This window comes from Alternaria atra, assembly GCF_907166805.1.
Source record: "Alternaria atra isolate CS162 genome assembly, contig: 25, whole genome shotgun sequence".
NCBI classification, from domain to species: Eukaryota; Fungi; Ascomycota; class Dothideomycetes; order Pleosporales; family Pleosporaceae; genus Alternaria; species Alternaria atra.
The window spans coordinates 3,793,597-3,808,987 of NW_025091323.1; the positions used below are offsets into that span (position 1 = coordinate 3,793,597).

Sequence of the window (15,391 nt, forward strand, 5' to 3'; positions counted from 1 at the left end):
ATTGGATTAATACATCCTTGCCCACCTTCGAACCGCTCGAGGCTGCGTTGCGCTGCGAAGTCTGCAAGGAGTTCTACAACAACCCTGTCATCACGTCGTGTAGTCACACGTTCTGTTCGATATGTATACGGAGATGCATCACAGCAGACGGGAAATGTCCCAGCTGCAAGACTGGATGTTCCAGCGACAAATTGGCGCCTAATATCGCGGTCAGAGAAGTGGTGATGCGGTTCCAAGAGGCGAGACCGAAGGCTATGGAGTTGGCGCGCGCAGACAAGGAAGAGGAAACTGCAGCAATTAGCAAGAAGAAGAGAAAACTGGATGATACGGATATGGAAGATGGGGAGAATGTTAGGCATACACGGTCGCGACAAACGCGAACTAGAAGCCAGCGCAATGGAGACAGAAATGGATCGCCAGTGGTGGTCGCGGATAGCGAAGACGACGGCGACGAAGATTTCATGCCAGACGGTATGGCCAAGTGCCCAATGTGCAACAGGGCCATGAAGGCGGAGCTGGTCTACAATCATCTGGACGTATGTACTGGGCCTGAAGCTTCGCAGGGGCGCAGCACTCGGTCAAGGTATGCAAAGATATCGCCTCCTTACTAGATCAGTCGGCTGACTATGATTTACTGCAGGACTAAAAGCGCCTTTCCACCCGCCTTCCAAATACGAAAGAAAGACCCATCGCCTCCGCCGACCAGATTATCACAGCTCAACTACGCTATGTTGAAGGAGACTGCGCTGCGCAAGAAGCTACAAGAAATCGGCATACCTACCTGGGGTACAAAGGACTTGATGAAGAGGCGACACATCGAGTGGCTGAACATCTACAACTCGAACTGCGACGCTGATGAGAGCGTACGGAAGAGTAAAAGACAGCTGCTGAGAGAGTTAGACGAATGGGAGCAGACGCTCGGTGGAAAGGCGGGCACTAAAGAGAGCAAAATCATGAAGAAGGATTTTGACGGCAATGGGTATGCGAAGTCACACAAAACCGAATTCGACGACTTGATAGCACGAGCGCGGCAAAAACGAGCCACACCCAAGACAGACAGCGAAGGACCTTCCGAGCAAAACACACCTGCGAAAGAGCAAAACACAGAATCACAGGATTGTCATACTATACCAGTCAGTGATACCGAAGTTTCCAATCATGGATCGTCGTCGCACCATGCTCCCCCAGATATACAACCATCACCACCCAACAACCACAACTCCTACGAAAACAACGACTCAGCGCTTGCTAGTATACGAGCGAAAGTCGAAGAGGCAAACAACACATCCGCTGAAGTACTTGCATCAACGTCCGAGCAGTCGATAGAAAGTGTAAGAAGGCGTAGCTCAGCGACCTTGGAAGGCATACAGAACCCTTTAGGAAGTCCAAGTCGCAGGATGCCCATGTTCGCACTTCCTGAAGAGCCGGTTCGAGATGTGGAGGGAGGCACGGCTGTGCAATAGTAGGTAGTTGCGATGATTGACAATGACAAAGCTGTGGCAGGCCTGGTTGTTAAAAGGGCTCTCATTACTTCTTCCACATGGGTGTCTTCTATCACTTCCACACACTCTATCCGCACGCATTTGTTAAACACCCGTCGTTATTCTTCAACAATCTTGAACGATCTCGTGGCGCTCACTGTCTACGTTCACATCACACGTCGCTACTGAGAATATATACACTCACTGTTACGAACTCCTACATCTCCAGCGATGAATCGACCCAGTCCAACGCCGTCCTTCGACGAAAGCCCATCCCACGATTCAGCAATCGGCACGCCACACAAAACGGGGTCTTCTCGGGTATCATCAGGCACCGCTCCTTCAGCTTCCTCTCCATTGGCAACACTACCAACCCCCACAAACAGCGACCAGCTACAAGCACAACAGACCCAGGCGAGACCACGACCTAGCCCATTCGACTACGCAACAGCCGCGCGTCAGCACAGCTTGAATGTAAGATCGCGCGCCAACAGTGACACATGGCCTGAGAACCAAGTCCCTCTTCCACCATCCAGACCTGGCAGCGTGCCGTCAGTGAGCCCAAATGGACATGCCCCAAGCGAGTGCCACACCACAGCACCCCAATCACCAACATCACCTAGTCGACAGAGGTTTGAAGAAGATAACATAGGCGGCGAGGTCGTACAAAGAGTTCTCAGTCTTCCCCGAGGAAGACGAACACCATCACTGAGAAATGCACCAGACCTGCAATGGGATCTATCGGGACAACTACCACCAAGGTCTAGTCTGGATGAGCTGGGGAGTGTGGTGTCAGAAGACAGTGTTCCTGTTGGTAGGAGGGAGAGTCAGAGAACGAGGCTTAGTCCTGTGGTAGAGGGCCCGAGTTCCATTGGAGAACGTCCGATAACCCCTCTACTTCCTCCGACTTCAACTAGACAGCCCGCCGTTCGCGATTTTGCGAGGGTACTAGAAGGTAAGACCACAAACATCCTATATCGCCGTCCCTTGAGTAACAAATGATACAGTCACCCAGCACTATGACCGCATCAACTTCTCCCGTCCAACCTCTGCCCGATACTCGTGCACCCCGTCGCCTCCCAGAATCCGGGACGCATTTTCTGAATACCGACCCCACCGTCTAAGTCCCCTCAATGAATCCCCAGACTTGCGTCCGCAACATTATCTAGGAGAGTACGATGGGCATCCCGCGTACTCACCGCAGCCACCCTACCGTGCGACTTCCTCCAGAGCCACATACAGCGCCGAAGACGAAGATCCGTCGTTGAGCACAGCTCATCTCCTCCCTGTGCGGAGAGTGACGCGCGAGGATGTCCAAAGAAGCAAGATCACCATTGTAAGCCGGGATAGAGATGGGGAGCTCGAGCCTCTCTTCTCTTCGGAAGAAAGGCGCCCTGAGGCACCAGAGGAGGAAGAGATACGATTTATTCAGGAGCTGCGGGATAGGGCGGCGAGGCATGCGGCGTGGGGGCAGAGGCATCCCTTCCGACGGAAGATCAGAAAGATGTGGGACAAGGTTAAAGGATTTTTTGATTTTTGATTTTGGAGCATACAAAGTGTATCATTAGTTCATTTCTAACATTGCGACGCCGTTGTAGACGCCTGGGATACCCTTAATGAATCAACAGTGGTTCCATGTCCTCCCTTCCCTATATCCACACAAGAAGCAATCCAGAAACAGAGTATGATACCGACAGCTGCTGCTGCAGTACCACTCCAATACAACAACAAGCCATACCTCGACCTGGCCTACTGGTACCAGCTCTGTTCATCATAAGTAAATCCCGGCATTCCCATACCATTAAAGCCACCTGTGCCAAATCCATTTAAACTTGGGCTCGGATTCGGGTTCGCATTCCCGTTCCCATTCGTATACCCGTTGACCGTGCTGCCACCCACAGGCCCACCACTCATCTCATTGCTCATAACAGGCGCGTTGGTGTTACCCTGGAACGCACCTGCTGGACTGGTTGTGTTGGCAAACCAGTTCGCGATATCGTCGATGCCTTGCTGGTTCCAGTTCTCAAAATCAGTCGCGAGCTGTGTCTGATCGCGATAGATCCAGTCTTGGCCTTCCCGTAACAACTGGTCCACACCACCGAAGAGCTGGCTTGGAGAGTTTCCGGCAGTAGTCTGTCCGCCATCGACGGAGCGCCGACCCTGTGTGGAGGCCGGTGTTGGTGCGTTGAGGGCGGATGATGAATTTTGTGGTGTGCTGATCTGGTGCTGATTGCGCATGTAAGCCAGGGCGTTTGCGTCGGAGGGAGGTATGGAGTGGGTGCTAGAAGGGCGAGCAGAAGGATCATTGCTTACGGAACTGTTGGTGTTTGCTGTTACTCGGTTAAGGAACTGCGGTGTTGCCATGTTTGTCATGTTCATACTGTATGGTTGAAGACTTGGTGACGCTTGGTCTGCAGGTGATGGGTGCTGAGTGCTCGTCTGTATGGATGCGCGGCGATTTGCTCTAGGCGTGCTGATCTCATTCCAGGGGCCATATTTGGCATCAGTCCGGGACAATACTGTGGCAGCTTCTTCGGGCATCTCGACTTTCCAGCGTTTGGCCAGAACGCTGAGAATACCGAGCGTCCGACGAGCACAGAGCCATCCTTCTGCTATCTCCTCGAGGTGCTTGACACCATGTATGATATCGCGCTTCGCGTTCTTTTCTGGTAAATTCAGAAGGTGTATCGTACATGCCGAGTGTGTGATGTATACACAGATGTTGCATATCTGGCGCAAGCCATGCGATCGCTTATACAGTCGAAGTAACTTTGAGATCATGGCAGCAGCTTGTGTGCACAGCTTCCTTGGCGATACAGTTGCGGGCAGTGGGGAGTTGTTCGGACTATACTTGAGGAACGGTCGGAAGAGATGGATATACAACAGCTGGAAGAACATACTATGACCACGTTAGTACGACTGCTCATGTATGATACGTAAGGCGATGCTTACTGCATGACAAGCATGTGTGGCAAACCACCTTCCTTCGGCTCTAACTCCTTTGGCAATTCTCTTCTCCATGTCTCTAATCGCATGTGTATCTCGCTAAGCTTCTTCAGCTCTGCCTGTCTACCCTTGACTTTATCCATATCGATTGGGTTGTAAAAGGAGTTCATCAGGTCACTCGAGATCTCGCAAAGTTTAGAGATCTGGAGAGCGACCGCACGCGTCCGACTCGGCTGAGAGTGTGCTTGACTGAGACCCGAGTCTGTAACTGCGCTCCACGTTTCCGCATCTTCGCTAGGAAAAACTTCGAACTTGGGAACCGTAAGGATTGTGTTGGGCAGTTGTGGTAGCCGTCCCAAGTAATTACTCCAACACTTGTCGAACAAGAAGCAGCCCCAAAACGTGATCCTTCGCGCGTCTTCTTCGTTCTCGTCGATCGCGTCTTTGCTGTGCATGCCGAGATTCAGGCCGAGGTCGCATGCCATGCGGAACGACATGCCGCTGTAGACCCATCCCTTTGCTTCCCGTCCGCAACCAGCTTCTCGTACAGACATCAAGGCAAGAGCTTGCACCGTCGTCAGAGCTGGCATCTCGTGCAGATCGTCCTCCATGATCAACCGTTTGGCTTCTTTGAAGAAGTGGTCGCCTGCCGTCGCAGAATCATCGCGGATAGCTCTGGCTGCAGGCCACGAGGTGAAGTGACACCCCAGTGCTAGCATGGCGTTGACCAGTAACGGCGAACAGTATTGCGTCTTCCTCCCGGATCCTGGCAGTGGTTTGCCCAGTCTGAACTCTTGTAGGAAGAGATTTTTCGACAGCGTAGTGAAGAAGCTGTAGTGCCAGCAAAAGTACATACTAATCAGATGCTGCACAAGCTCCGGGTCCGAGGTGACGGTTGTCCACGAGCAGAACGGATCCTGTGTTTCCTGGTACTGGTCCTCGGTGTATGTATCCGGCGATTCCACCTCGTCATTGCTTTTCCCCATATATATGAGGTGTGATGTACCGCCAATGTATCTCGTCGAGCCATCCTCAAGCCGCAGCTCGCCCATCTTTCCGCTCAGCTGGCTCTCGAACGTGCCCTTTGCGGGCGCCATGATGGGCGTTGTAACTGGGCTGATAGGCTCATCTTCGTCGTCTTCGCCATTCTCCTTTGCAATGATAGCTTCCGCAACCGAGTCCAAGCTCTCACATGTCCGTATTTGGTGTACGAGATCGGCGACTTCTTCTTCGGGATAGTTGAGAATGGCTTGTATAAGGGTTTGGAGGGTCGAGTTGCGCGTCTTGAGGTTGTCTATGTCCTTCTTGTAGACACCTTTGCGGCGGTGGTCCGAGTTGGGGTCGTAGATGCATGGCGTGTTGTAGACGGCGGCACATGCTGAGCAAGCCGGAGTGGTACCGTCGCACTATGTCTCGGATTAGCGACGAGTCGATGGCCTGGCGCGTGATGCCGAGGGCGTTGGTGATCATCCGGAGAATGTGTGTATAGACCGGAGAAAGGGCATCAGAGCCAATTCTCGTTACCTAACATACCTTGGACTTGCGCTTTCTGCATGGAACACACGCGGAAGAGATGCAGCGCCTCTTCTTAGAGTCCTCGCTTCCCGCATCCCTCTTGCCTCTTCGTCCCTTCTTGGGCGGCGTATCGGAAGTTGTTTGCGCTTCCGCAGTGTTGTTGTTCTCCATAACAGGTCTTGGAGGTTGGCCGGAGAAGCAAAATGTGGGGGAATGGCGGGGCGCGCTTTCAATCAGCGCGACATTAATCAGCGGCCAGTGGATATAATAATCGGTCGTGGTTCAGGCCTCTATCTTGCGGGCTCAACATGGCTGACCAAGGACAGGGAAGCGGGCGGAATCGAATCGGAATGGGCGTCGCATTGGGCTGGTGAAGAGTGACTACGCGACCGTCCTGCGTCGCAGAGGTTCCTCGCTATCAGCAGTCGTGTGATTGGCTCAATTCGGCCCTTATCTGGAGACATCCCCTTAGCCAACGAACGCCGTCCATGACTGCAGCAAGGCGCGATAAAGCAATGAGGCAGTTGAAGTAATTAACAGGATTTTTGCCTCAAAAACAAACGCCCATGGTGGAGCGGGGAGACCTTCCGTGCATTCTTGCGAGCAGAAGCAGGCCTAAAAATACTGTAAAGACCTCCAGCCCACCCCAAAACCTACCCAGAATTGAACCATATCGTACTTTTCCCGAACGCCTAAAAGAGTACCCCGAAGTCCCTCGCACTTTTCCCGAACGCCTGAACGCCTACCCTAAAGCCCTCGTAATCCCCAAGCCATCCTAGAAATCATCCGCATAGCCTTCATCATCTCGATCAGCCCGGAAACCACCGCGTGGATCCGGGTTGTCGACCATGATGAACGTCCTACCATCCGGATCCTCCTCCAAGTTACCGAACAGTCGCATCAACGAGCGTGTATCCATCCTAAAGCCGTTAGTTGTATCTGATTGAAGGGATTCGCGAGCAGTCACTTACTTCTTCATCGTCTTTCCATCGTCCTCCATAACCGAAGCGATCTCATGTTGCTTGCGCTCCTGCATCTCGATGAGGCGCTCATCGACCGTGTTCTTGACGCAGAGGCGGCTCATGAATGTCTTCTCAAGCTGGCCGATACGGAAGACGCGGCAGAAAGCTTGTTGTTCCGATGCCGAATTCCACCAGGGGTCGATCATGATGACCTTGGAAGCCATAGTAAGGTTAAGTCCCACTACCGATAGTCAGTAAATCCCAAGGCGGAATTGGTTGTACTTACAACCACCGCAACGAAGAGAAGCCAGCATGATCTTGCAATCCGGATTCTCGTCGAATGAGTTGATAGCCTTGTCGCGAGCGCCCAAGCTCATGCTGCCATGGTACTGACAGATATGTTAGCAAAAGTCGGCAATAGACTGAGGCCTAAACTAGTGTCTGGAGGCATCCAGGGGTAATTTTAGCATCAAACGAAGACACAGAACTCCATGTCGCCGCCTAGCTGGGTGCTTACCTGCTCAGTCTGCCAGCCTTCTCCTCGGAATACTCGTGCCAGAATGCGGATCCTAGGGTCTGTTAGCATGTTTATTCGAGCAGAGGAGCGGGGACTGGCTCACATAGGCAGAAACTGGGTATAGACGATGATCTTGACGTGCGGGTTCTCCTTAAGCCAATTCATGATCTGACTCTTGACAGCGATCGTCTTCGCAGAGGGGAGAACATCATCGCCAGCCAACTCAAGCCAGTCGTCGGCAATGTCTTCGCGATCCTGACGCGTGCGTTGCTGCTCCTTATGTTTCTTCTTGTTGGCTCGTGTGCCTTGTGCTGGCGCATCTGGTGTATCATCGTCATCGACCTCGCAGGGGTGAATGGTTGTAGGAGTTTTACCGCACGCCTTGCATGGCAGAAAGATATCGGAGTCGTTCCCGGCCATTTCGACCAGCAAGTTTTCGTAGCAAGGTTCGCTGCAGATGAGATGTCCACAGGACGTTAATAGCGGTACTCTGGGTTGCTTTCCGCACCAGTTACACTTAGCCTTCTGCTTTGTCTTCTCCCAGCTCTCACCAGTCTTGAGACTGTTCAGGAAGGGCTTGAAGTTGAAGTCCTTGCCGAATTCACCACCCCCGGTGAAGCGTCGGATTATATCATCTGCAGACTCATCATCAACGGCCTCGTCGACGTCCTCCTCTATTAAGACATCGTTGTCGTCATCGTCGTTGTCTGATATGTATGCCTCGTTTCTAGCTTCGGCAGCCTTCTTGGCGGTAGCTTTTTTAGATTTGGCCGCCTTCTTAGCCTCAAGAGCGGCCATCCTCTTCTTCTGGTCCGCTGCGATCTTATCGAGCTGCTTACGGACAGCCGTGATCGTATTTACACCCGGCTTGCTGCTTAATTGTGCCTCTTTGTCAACCACCTGTTTGATGGCTTCGATGTCTTCGCGTTCGAGCAGATCTCGCACGACAAACTGGAGCATAAGGATGTGCGCTGTCAGTTGACGAAGTCGAAGCAGCATCCTGCAGACTGTTAGTAAGGTTGCTTAGGCTGGAAGGAGTCGTTGGTACTTACACCAATGCGTTACTGTATGACTTATCCAAAGTACCATTTTGCGCCCACATGTTGATGCACTTGGCGAAGCGCATGCGGACGATGTCATAAATGGCTCTCTCGACAGAGTTGAATTCGCACCAATAGGTTGTCTGGTCGGCTTGAGGAAGCTTCAGAATGGGAGCCCCAAACATCTTATCCGCGTGAGTGCGTCGGATCATGAATTGTGAGAGGCGTACCAACAGCCTCTCAGTATTCTCCGCATCTTTACTGTCGCAATAGTTGTTCTTGAAGATCTTAAAACTACCGGTGTGCGGGACATCAAGGAACTTGAAGTAGGGGTAAAGCTCAGTCAAACTGTTGAGAATCGGAGTGCCACTGAGAGCCCACTTGTGGCGCGCCATTAGAGCCCGACAGGCGATCGACGTTCGTGACATATGGTTCTTGATGGCCTGAGCCTCGTCCAGAACGATGCGTAAGAACATCATACGGTGTAGTGGGCCTCTCTGATTCCTGAAGACTTCTTTCCACCATTCTATCTTCTGCTGGGCGGTCTGGCACTCGATAGGTGGCTCATTTTTCGGGTAAGACTTCATGATCTCGGTATAGGTGGTGAGAACGACGTCGTGCCCTGCTAAGATCTCGTAGGCGTTGGTCGAATCAAGGCGCGTGCCAGCGCCATAACGCATGATTCTTATCTTGACCTTGGATGCATCGGTATGCAGTTCGATTTCGCTCTTCCATTGAGCCAATAGTGCAGGACTGGCGACCAGCAAAGTTGTCTTGGGGCCTTTGTCATTCTTAGCCGGCCGTCCATTAACCATGTTCGCTGTAAGAGTCAGTTCTGTTCGAGCAAGTCTTTTTGATACACATACCCAGCATCATGAGGGTCTTGCCAAGTCCCATTTGGTCGGCCATCAAGCCACCCCTTGGCTCTTCCGTTGCGTTCTCTCGACGACGCATGAAGGCGGTGCCAAGTACCTGATAAGGCTTGAGTGAGGTGCTCATACCGGTGACTTTCCAGAGGCCGCAACCATCTGCCTTGACACTGCCCTTGCCATCAAAATCTTTCGTTGCAGCTAACAGCATGGCCATGTCACCCCTGGCTTTCTTCTGGTCATCTAGAGGTACGCTGGCGATGAGTTCTTTCAACGCATCTGCCTTGACTCTCGATCTGAATGTAGGCTGCTCAGCTGCGTTCGCACCAGCTTGTTGCTGGAAGACGTCGGCGTTGAAAAGAGAAGTTGCTTGTTTGACTGCATGTTCCACAACTTCCTTCCTTGAACTTTTCCCACCACGGCTCTTAGTGGGCTTTTTAGGACCAGACCTCGGCTTTCTAGGCTTGCCTATCGACTTTCCTTTAGAATCCTTGCCACGACCAGAGGTCGCAGAACCCTGGACATCATCGCCGGCTGCATCTCCTTTCTTCTTCTTTCGCGGTAGATCGCCTTCGGCCTCAAGAGCAACTCGCATGCTCTGCATTTCAGCGTCCTGTATCGTCATCTGCTTCTCCTCTTTCGTGGGCATCGGTCGACGACGCTTGCGAGGTTCGGAGTCCTCAAAGCAGAAATCATTGTCGGACTCCTCCTCTTGCTCGTTGTTTGTTGGGAGGTGGAACTCCAGGAACAGGTCTGGTTCATCCTCATTCTCCTCCCGAGCTTTCTCAATATCACGAAGTCGCTTCCTCTTTCTAGCCGTTTCAGCACCCCTGATCTTCATCCACTCAACATCTTGCTTGAATGAAAGCGTACCGTTCTTCCTTTTGATCTCATCATAATGGCGTTTCTGCTTCTCGTAATCCCTGGCCGCTTGCTTGTCTGCAAAATCATCCTGGTCGATAGCTGGAACTGCGGTAGATGAGGGTTGTCCTAGCATGACGGCCTCCAGGTATGCCTCATTGTCAAGGTTGGCAGTGGTCTGATATGTCGAAGCCTGTCTGCTGGCAACGAGCTTCTGTTCCTGCCTCCTTTTCTGCATTTTCTTAATCGCGCCAAAGACCGAGAGACCAGGCATCTTCTTACGAGGAGGGGCAGGACATGCAGGAGGGGCCATAGGCACGATGGAGTCTTGTCGAGGTGCGATAACTGGGGACGGCGGGCTGTTCTCAGAGATGAACAGTGAGGTAGAGTCATTTTCATGGATGTGCGGCGCTTGTTCAGAGGTATCGTGCCTGGTGGTTTCTGCGGCGTCGTATTGCTCCACTGAGGCAACGGGTGTGTCTTGATCGTGGCTGATGAACTCTTCTTCCATAATCTCTTCATGGTCGTTATGAGCCTCATGAGTAAAGCCTTCCTCGTCATCGTCTTGATACCCGTGATTGGAAACTGCTTGAGCTTGTTGTTCGACACTATCGCGCTGAGGTTCATAACCATCACCGGTCGCATCATGGTCATTGAGACCCTCGATATCTGGAGCCGGTATCTGGGTGCCGATGATGCCGTCCATATGGTCAGGCTCGGCCATGATGGCTTGAAGTTGATGTAAGATTGGGGTAGAGTTGAGGGTCAAGTGTAGGCCGAAGTAGGCTTGAGGAACCGACAGAGGAAGAAGCGGAGTGTGGTGTAGAAAGGATAGAGGAGTAGCAGGAGGTGAGGCTTATATAGACAGCAGTGGGTTGGCAATGGGTCAGGGAAGCCAGGTAAGAGAGCTGCGCAGCAGCACCTGAAGAGCCAGACTGTGAGTGAGAGAGCGATGTCCGACAGGTATTTGGTTGGGTAAGTCACATGTACGAACACCTGAGACTGACGGTCTGGAGTCGAGGTGAGTAGGAGTCTACAGACCCGGGATCCATAGATGCCACATTTTCAGTGTACTCGGCACGTTGAGAACCTCCTGGCACCTTCGGGAGAGTTGCGATTGTAAGTGAAGTAGGGTCTTGTAGGCGGCAAACCTAACCGAGGGTTTGAGACTTGTGAGCAGGTCAGCGTATATCTGACAACGAGTGTGTGAACTCAGGCTGCGCACCGGCTGTAGATAAGGGAAACGTTTGAAGATCGAAGAGATGGGGTGCAGCAGGCCTAGGGAAGGCACACTGTGCCCACAACAGCAAGAGCTCCTGCCCTTTACGTGCAACATCAATAGAACCGTCGCCCTACTACAAAACACGCATTCTGAAAGGGAACCATAACTAGATATTATCGCGTGTATTGCTATTGAAATAAGGTGCTACACTAGACCTGGTTGTACAATTGGGTATCGGAACAAATTCAAAGGAAAAGGCAGTAGTCGCAATATGTAATCCCGTGAAACCCAACTAGACTCCCGAAGCACCATCCCCTTTTGAAGAGACCCTACGAGTATGTACATGAACAAAGGGAAGAGGAAACAGAGAGCGAGAGCTTGTGTGAGTATGGCTCTAGCACTGGTTCTCTTCAATGTCTGGGTAGAACCAGGCAGCTAGCGCGATGATGATATAACTTGCCATGAGCAAGATGCCTTCAAGCCAATCTGCGTAATGTTAGTAAAGTGCGCGGATGAGGAGGTCGGGAGTGGGAACTTACGTGACTTGCCGTCCTGAATGAGGTAGTTGACGAGCAATACCGAGACGAACAGTGTGGCGATCTGGAAGGTGTCGAAGTAAAGCGTCATGCAGTCCTTCCCGAGAATCCAACCCAAGATGACGATAAGCGGGAAGACGAGGAGAGCGATTTGCATACTGGAGCCGACAGCGACACCAATAGAAAGGTCCATTTTGTCCTTGATAGCGACAGTGACAGCGGTGGCGTGCTCGGCAGCGTTGCCGACAATGGGGAGCAAGATCAAACCGACGAATGTGGTAGAAACTCCGCCGGTAGCAGTGAGACCATCGATACTGGAAACCATAAACTCTGAGCAGAAAGCAACGAGAGTAGTGGAGATTGCAAGAGTGACTAGGGCGCCGGCAACGGAAAGCGAGGGTGTTTCGAACTCCTCTTCTTCCTCATCATCCTCTGAGCCATCAGGGTTCTTGAAGAGAGATTTCATGTTGACTCCACCTCCAGAAGCTGCGGCAGTACCAGCGCCAATGGCTGCGATACCGCGCGATGCGTCGCCTTCCTCTTTTTTGCCAGACTTGCGCTTAGGAACCTTCTGACTGGGCTCGTTGTACATTGCAGCGTGGGTCTTCAACTGGAAGCCAAGATAGCAAGCGTAGACTAGGAGAAGGATAACGGCCGTTCCATGAGACAGCTCCTGGTTCCTGACCGCATCTGCAGCACCGTTTTGTGCGACTGAGTCATCCTCGGCGATGGTGTTATGGAAAACAGTTGGAATGATAAGCGACGCGATACAGAGAGCAAGCAGTGACGCTGCCGTCTGCGCGACCGTGACGTTGAAGAACTGTTCCAAGCGGTTGATTCCTCCAAGGAAGAACGACATACCCAAAACCAACAGCAAATTCGACAACATGCTGCCAATGAGCGAGGTCTTGACGATGGTGATCTCGTTCTTGAGTAGGGCTTGGACGGAGACGATCAACTCGACAGCGTTACCAAAGGTAGCGTTTAACAATCCACCGAGTGTTTCACCAACTCTGATGGCCAGCTCCTCTGTCGCGTTACTCAGCATGGCTGCGAGGGGGATGATGGCGATGAAGTTGATGATGAAAACCGGAACGGGCTTTAAACGGGCATAGTAGACAGCAAAACCAACGGGTACCATGATGAGGAGGACGTTGATCCAAGCACCAAAGAGAACGAACTTGATCTGTGCGCCGACCGGAATCTTTCTCTTGAAAGCCTTCTTCTTGCGTTCCTCCAACGAAAGCTCATCAGCCTCTGGATGCTCGGCCTCGGCGTTTTCTGCGTCCTGGTGATCTTTGCGGAAGATGCCCTTGAACTTCGCTCGTCGGGTGGGACCAACATTGTTCTCTTGGTTGGAGGGCGCGATTGTGCTGTCGCCGGATGTCTTGTGTGCGCCGTTAAATTCAGAGGCCATGTCCTTCTCGGTTGCCGATTCTGGAATAGTCGTAGATGCGCTGCCGTATGTTGGCGAAGATGCGGAGGGTTCGGTGTTGTGGTGGCCAGGCATGCCGAACTCCTTTCCCGCTTCGCTGCTTTCTAACCGTCTTTGCTCCTCAATCGCAGGAGTAGCATGTGTTTCCGATCGCGTCCTGTATACTGCGTTCTCTTCATCTAGATTAATGTCGCGCGACCGTTGTCGGGCGAATGGGTTGTAGTTGGCTGCGCCGTTACCACCATGTTGCGATGCGACGCGATGCGCCTGCCTTCGTACAGTATCTAGATTCATCGTTAGATGCAATTTGGTGTTTGACAGGAGATGTTGAGTTGTTGGGTGATCAAGACTTGACATGATCTCGATGCCTCGGAGATGTGGATCCACTTACGCATTGATCTACTTTCGCGGCAGCTGGGCCGTCTTTTTCCACTTGGTGGTGGGTGGAGGTTTAGTCCAATCGAGAGTCGCGCTCAAGTGCGACTTTCAAGTCGATACGTGTAGTGGTTACTCGGAACGAAGTGCTTGTGCTTCGGAACGAGTGGCTGGAGGCCAAAACCGATGAAATGGGGGCGAACAATTGTTTGGGTCAACACGCGCGTAAGTTGTTGTACCTGAGGCGACCGGTGAGAGATGGAGCAGTCGGGGTCGGGAAATTGTAGGTGGTGGGATTGCCTGTGAAAGAAGGACCGGTGAAATGAATGAACAAAGGGAGAAGGACCTAAGGGTAATTAAACCTGTTGACAGGAGGCCAGCGCACGAACACTCGTCAGTAGATGTGGCTGTTGTGCACTTCGCACGAATGAGAAACGCGGCGAATGCTTCAGCCACAATTGAACGTGGCGACTAAGAGAGCTAATGGCGATTGTCAAAGGCTGTGTTCGGTAGCACGTGCATACAAACACAAATCAGTGCTATCTGAGTCTAGTTGATTGCTCCACGGAAGAGTGATATGCGAAGCTTCACGTCATAACATTCAAGCCTTGTCACGTAGGACCAAGATGCACTCAAGGCACTTGGCTAGGGGCTTGGGCTAAGACTCGGGGCGCAGAGGCGGTCTGGGCATGACGATACGCCTAGACTGCGGAACGCTTAATTAGTCGTCTCCGGCAAATATGAGCTGCAGGCCGGGCATCGTGATTCTTGATCTGGGGAAGCAATTGACGTCTTAAGTCTTCCTTGCTTTCGTCTCAAGAATGCTTGGTTCGCATCGGAGGCTTCGCTCCGTGTCTTACCACATATGCTATACTGATCTCACCACTGCAATCTCAAGAGTGATCTACGTGTACACTGTAAGCGTAAGACAGTTGTACAATGCCTGCTTGCAACCACACTGCAACCACACGGGGGACCCGAAATAAGCTCCCGCTTAATCAAATGTCTGCATGCAACATATTTTTACCTGCTTGTCTGCGCATCATACCGGTGCCTCAGTTGGACGGTTAGAACGACAATGACACGGCAATGACGGTGCGCATCCACCCCTCAACTAAAGATCGTACACGAGAGAAAGCATATCCTCTGGTCCGCATCAAACAATTCCAACGAGTCTTGCTTTTTCCCATGTCCTTGTCCCAACTAGGTAAGTTGCGCAAAAGTCATAGATGACGGCGGGCTCAAAGCAAAAGAAATGCCGGGGCCGTTGTCGTAGCATTGGTGCGCAATCGCCGAGGGCATGCCGCGTCGACGTACGTGGCGGCACGCCGCAACAATCTGATTCGTGGTGTAACATTTCGAATGGAAGTTGTCCATCTACGTGGTGCTCAATCTTGGTGTAAAGCATGGGTTAGGATCTTATGTCGGGTACGTGTGCCATTGTTCCTGCAGTCATAATATTCAGGCCGTACGATGACGTATGGGCTGAGGTTTGGACCGACACATACATGATCAGGACGCTCGTCACATGTGTAATGCTCGTAAGTGCATAGTCCAATAAGGTTATTGAGCCTTGGTAAGTAATGTATAGTATACACTGTTCCTTTCCACAGGAAATATCGATAACCATCA

General features: G+C 52.0%; 4 protein-coding genes across 4 annotated transcripts; 1 reads left to right on the forward strand and 3 right to left on the reverse strand.

Annotated features, from left to right (window-relative positions):
* Positions 1-224: 224 nt before the first annotated feature.
* Positions 225-1,463, forward strand: ALTATR162_LOCUS6338 (uncharacterized protein; the record flags this gene model as incomplete). The annotated part of the gene is made up of 2 exons (XM_043313959.1): positions 225-583; positions 641-1,463. The coding sequence occupies 2 exons, from the start codon at positions 225-227 to the stop codon at positions 1,461-1,463; spliced, it is 1,182 nt and encodes a 393-aa protein (XP_043169894.1).
* A 1,767-nt stretch (positions 1,464-3,230) lies between these two features.
* On the reverse strand, positions 3,231-6,113 carry ALTATR162_LOCUS6339 (uncharacterized protein; the record flags this gene model as incomplete). Its single annotated transcript, XM_043313960.1, has 3 exons — positions 3,231-4,380; positions 4,434-5,833; positions 5,961-6,113. The coding sequence occupies 3 exons, from the start codon at positions 6,111-6,113 to the stop codon at positions 3,231-3,233; spliced, it is 2,703 nt and encodes a 900-aa protein (XP_043169895.1).
* Positions 6,114-6,717: 604 nt separating this feature from the next.
* On the reverse strand, positions 6,718-10,915 carry ALTATR162_LOCUS6340 (uncharacterized protein; the record flags this gene model as incomplete). The annotated part of the gene is made up of 7 exons (XM_043313961.1): positions 6,718-6,862; positions 6,914-7,145; positions 7,191-7,293; positions 7,422-7,473; positions 7,525-8,421; positions 8,474-9,281; positions 9,328-10,915. The coding sequence occupies 7 exons, from the start codon at positions 10,913-10,915 to the stop codon at positions 6,718-6,720; spliced, it is 3,825 nt and encodes a 1,274-aa protein (XP_043169896.1).
* An 892-nt stretch (positions 10,916-11,807) lies between these two features.
* ALTATR162_LOCUS6341 (uncharacterized protein) lies at positions 11,808-13,678 on the reverse strand (the record flags this gene model as incomplete). The annotated part of the gene is made up of 2 exons (XM_043313962.1): positions 11,808-11,899; positions 11,953-13,678. 2 exons carry the CDS (start codon positions 13,676-13,678, stop codon positions 11,808-11,810), a joined length of 1,818 nt encoding a protein of 605 aa, XP_043169897.1.
* Positions 13,679-15,391: the final 1,713 nt, after the last annotated feature.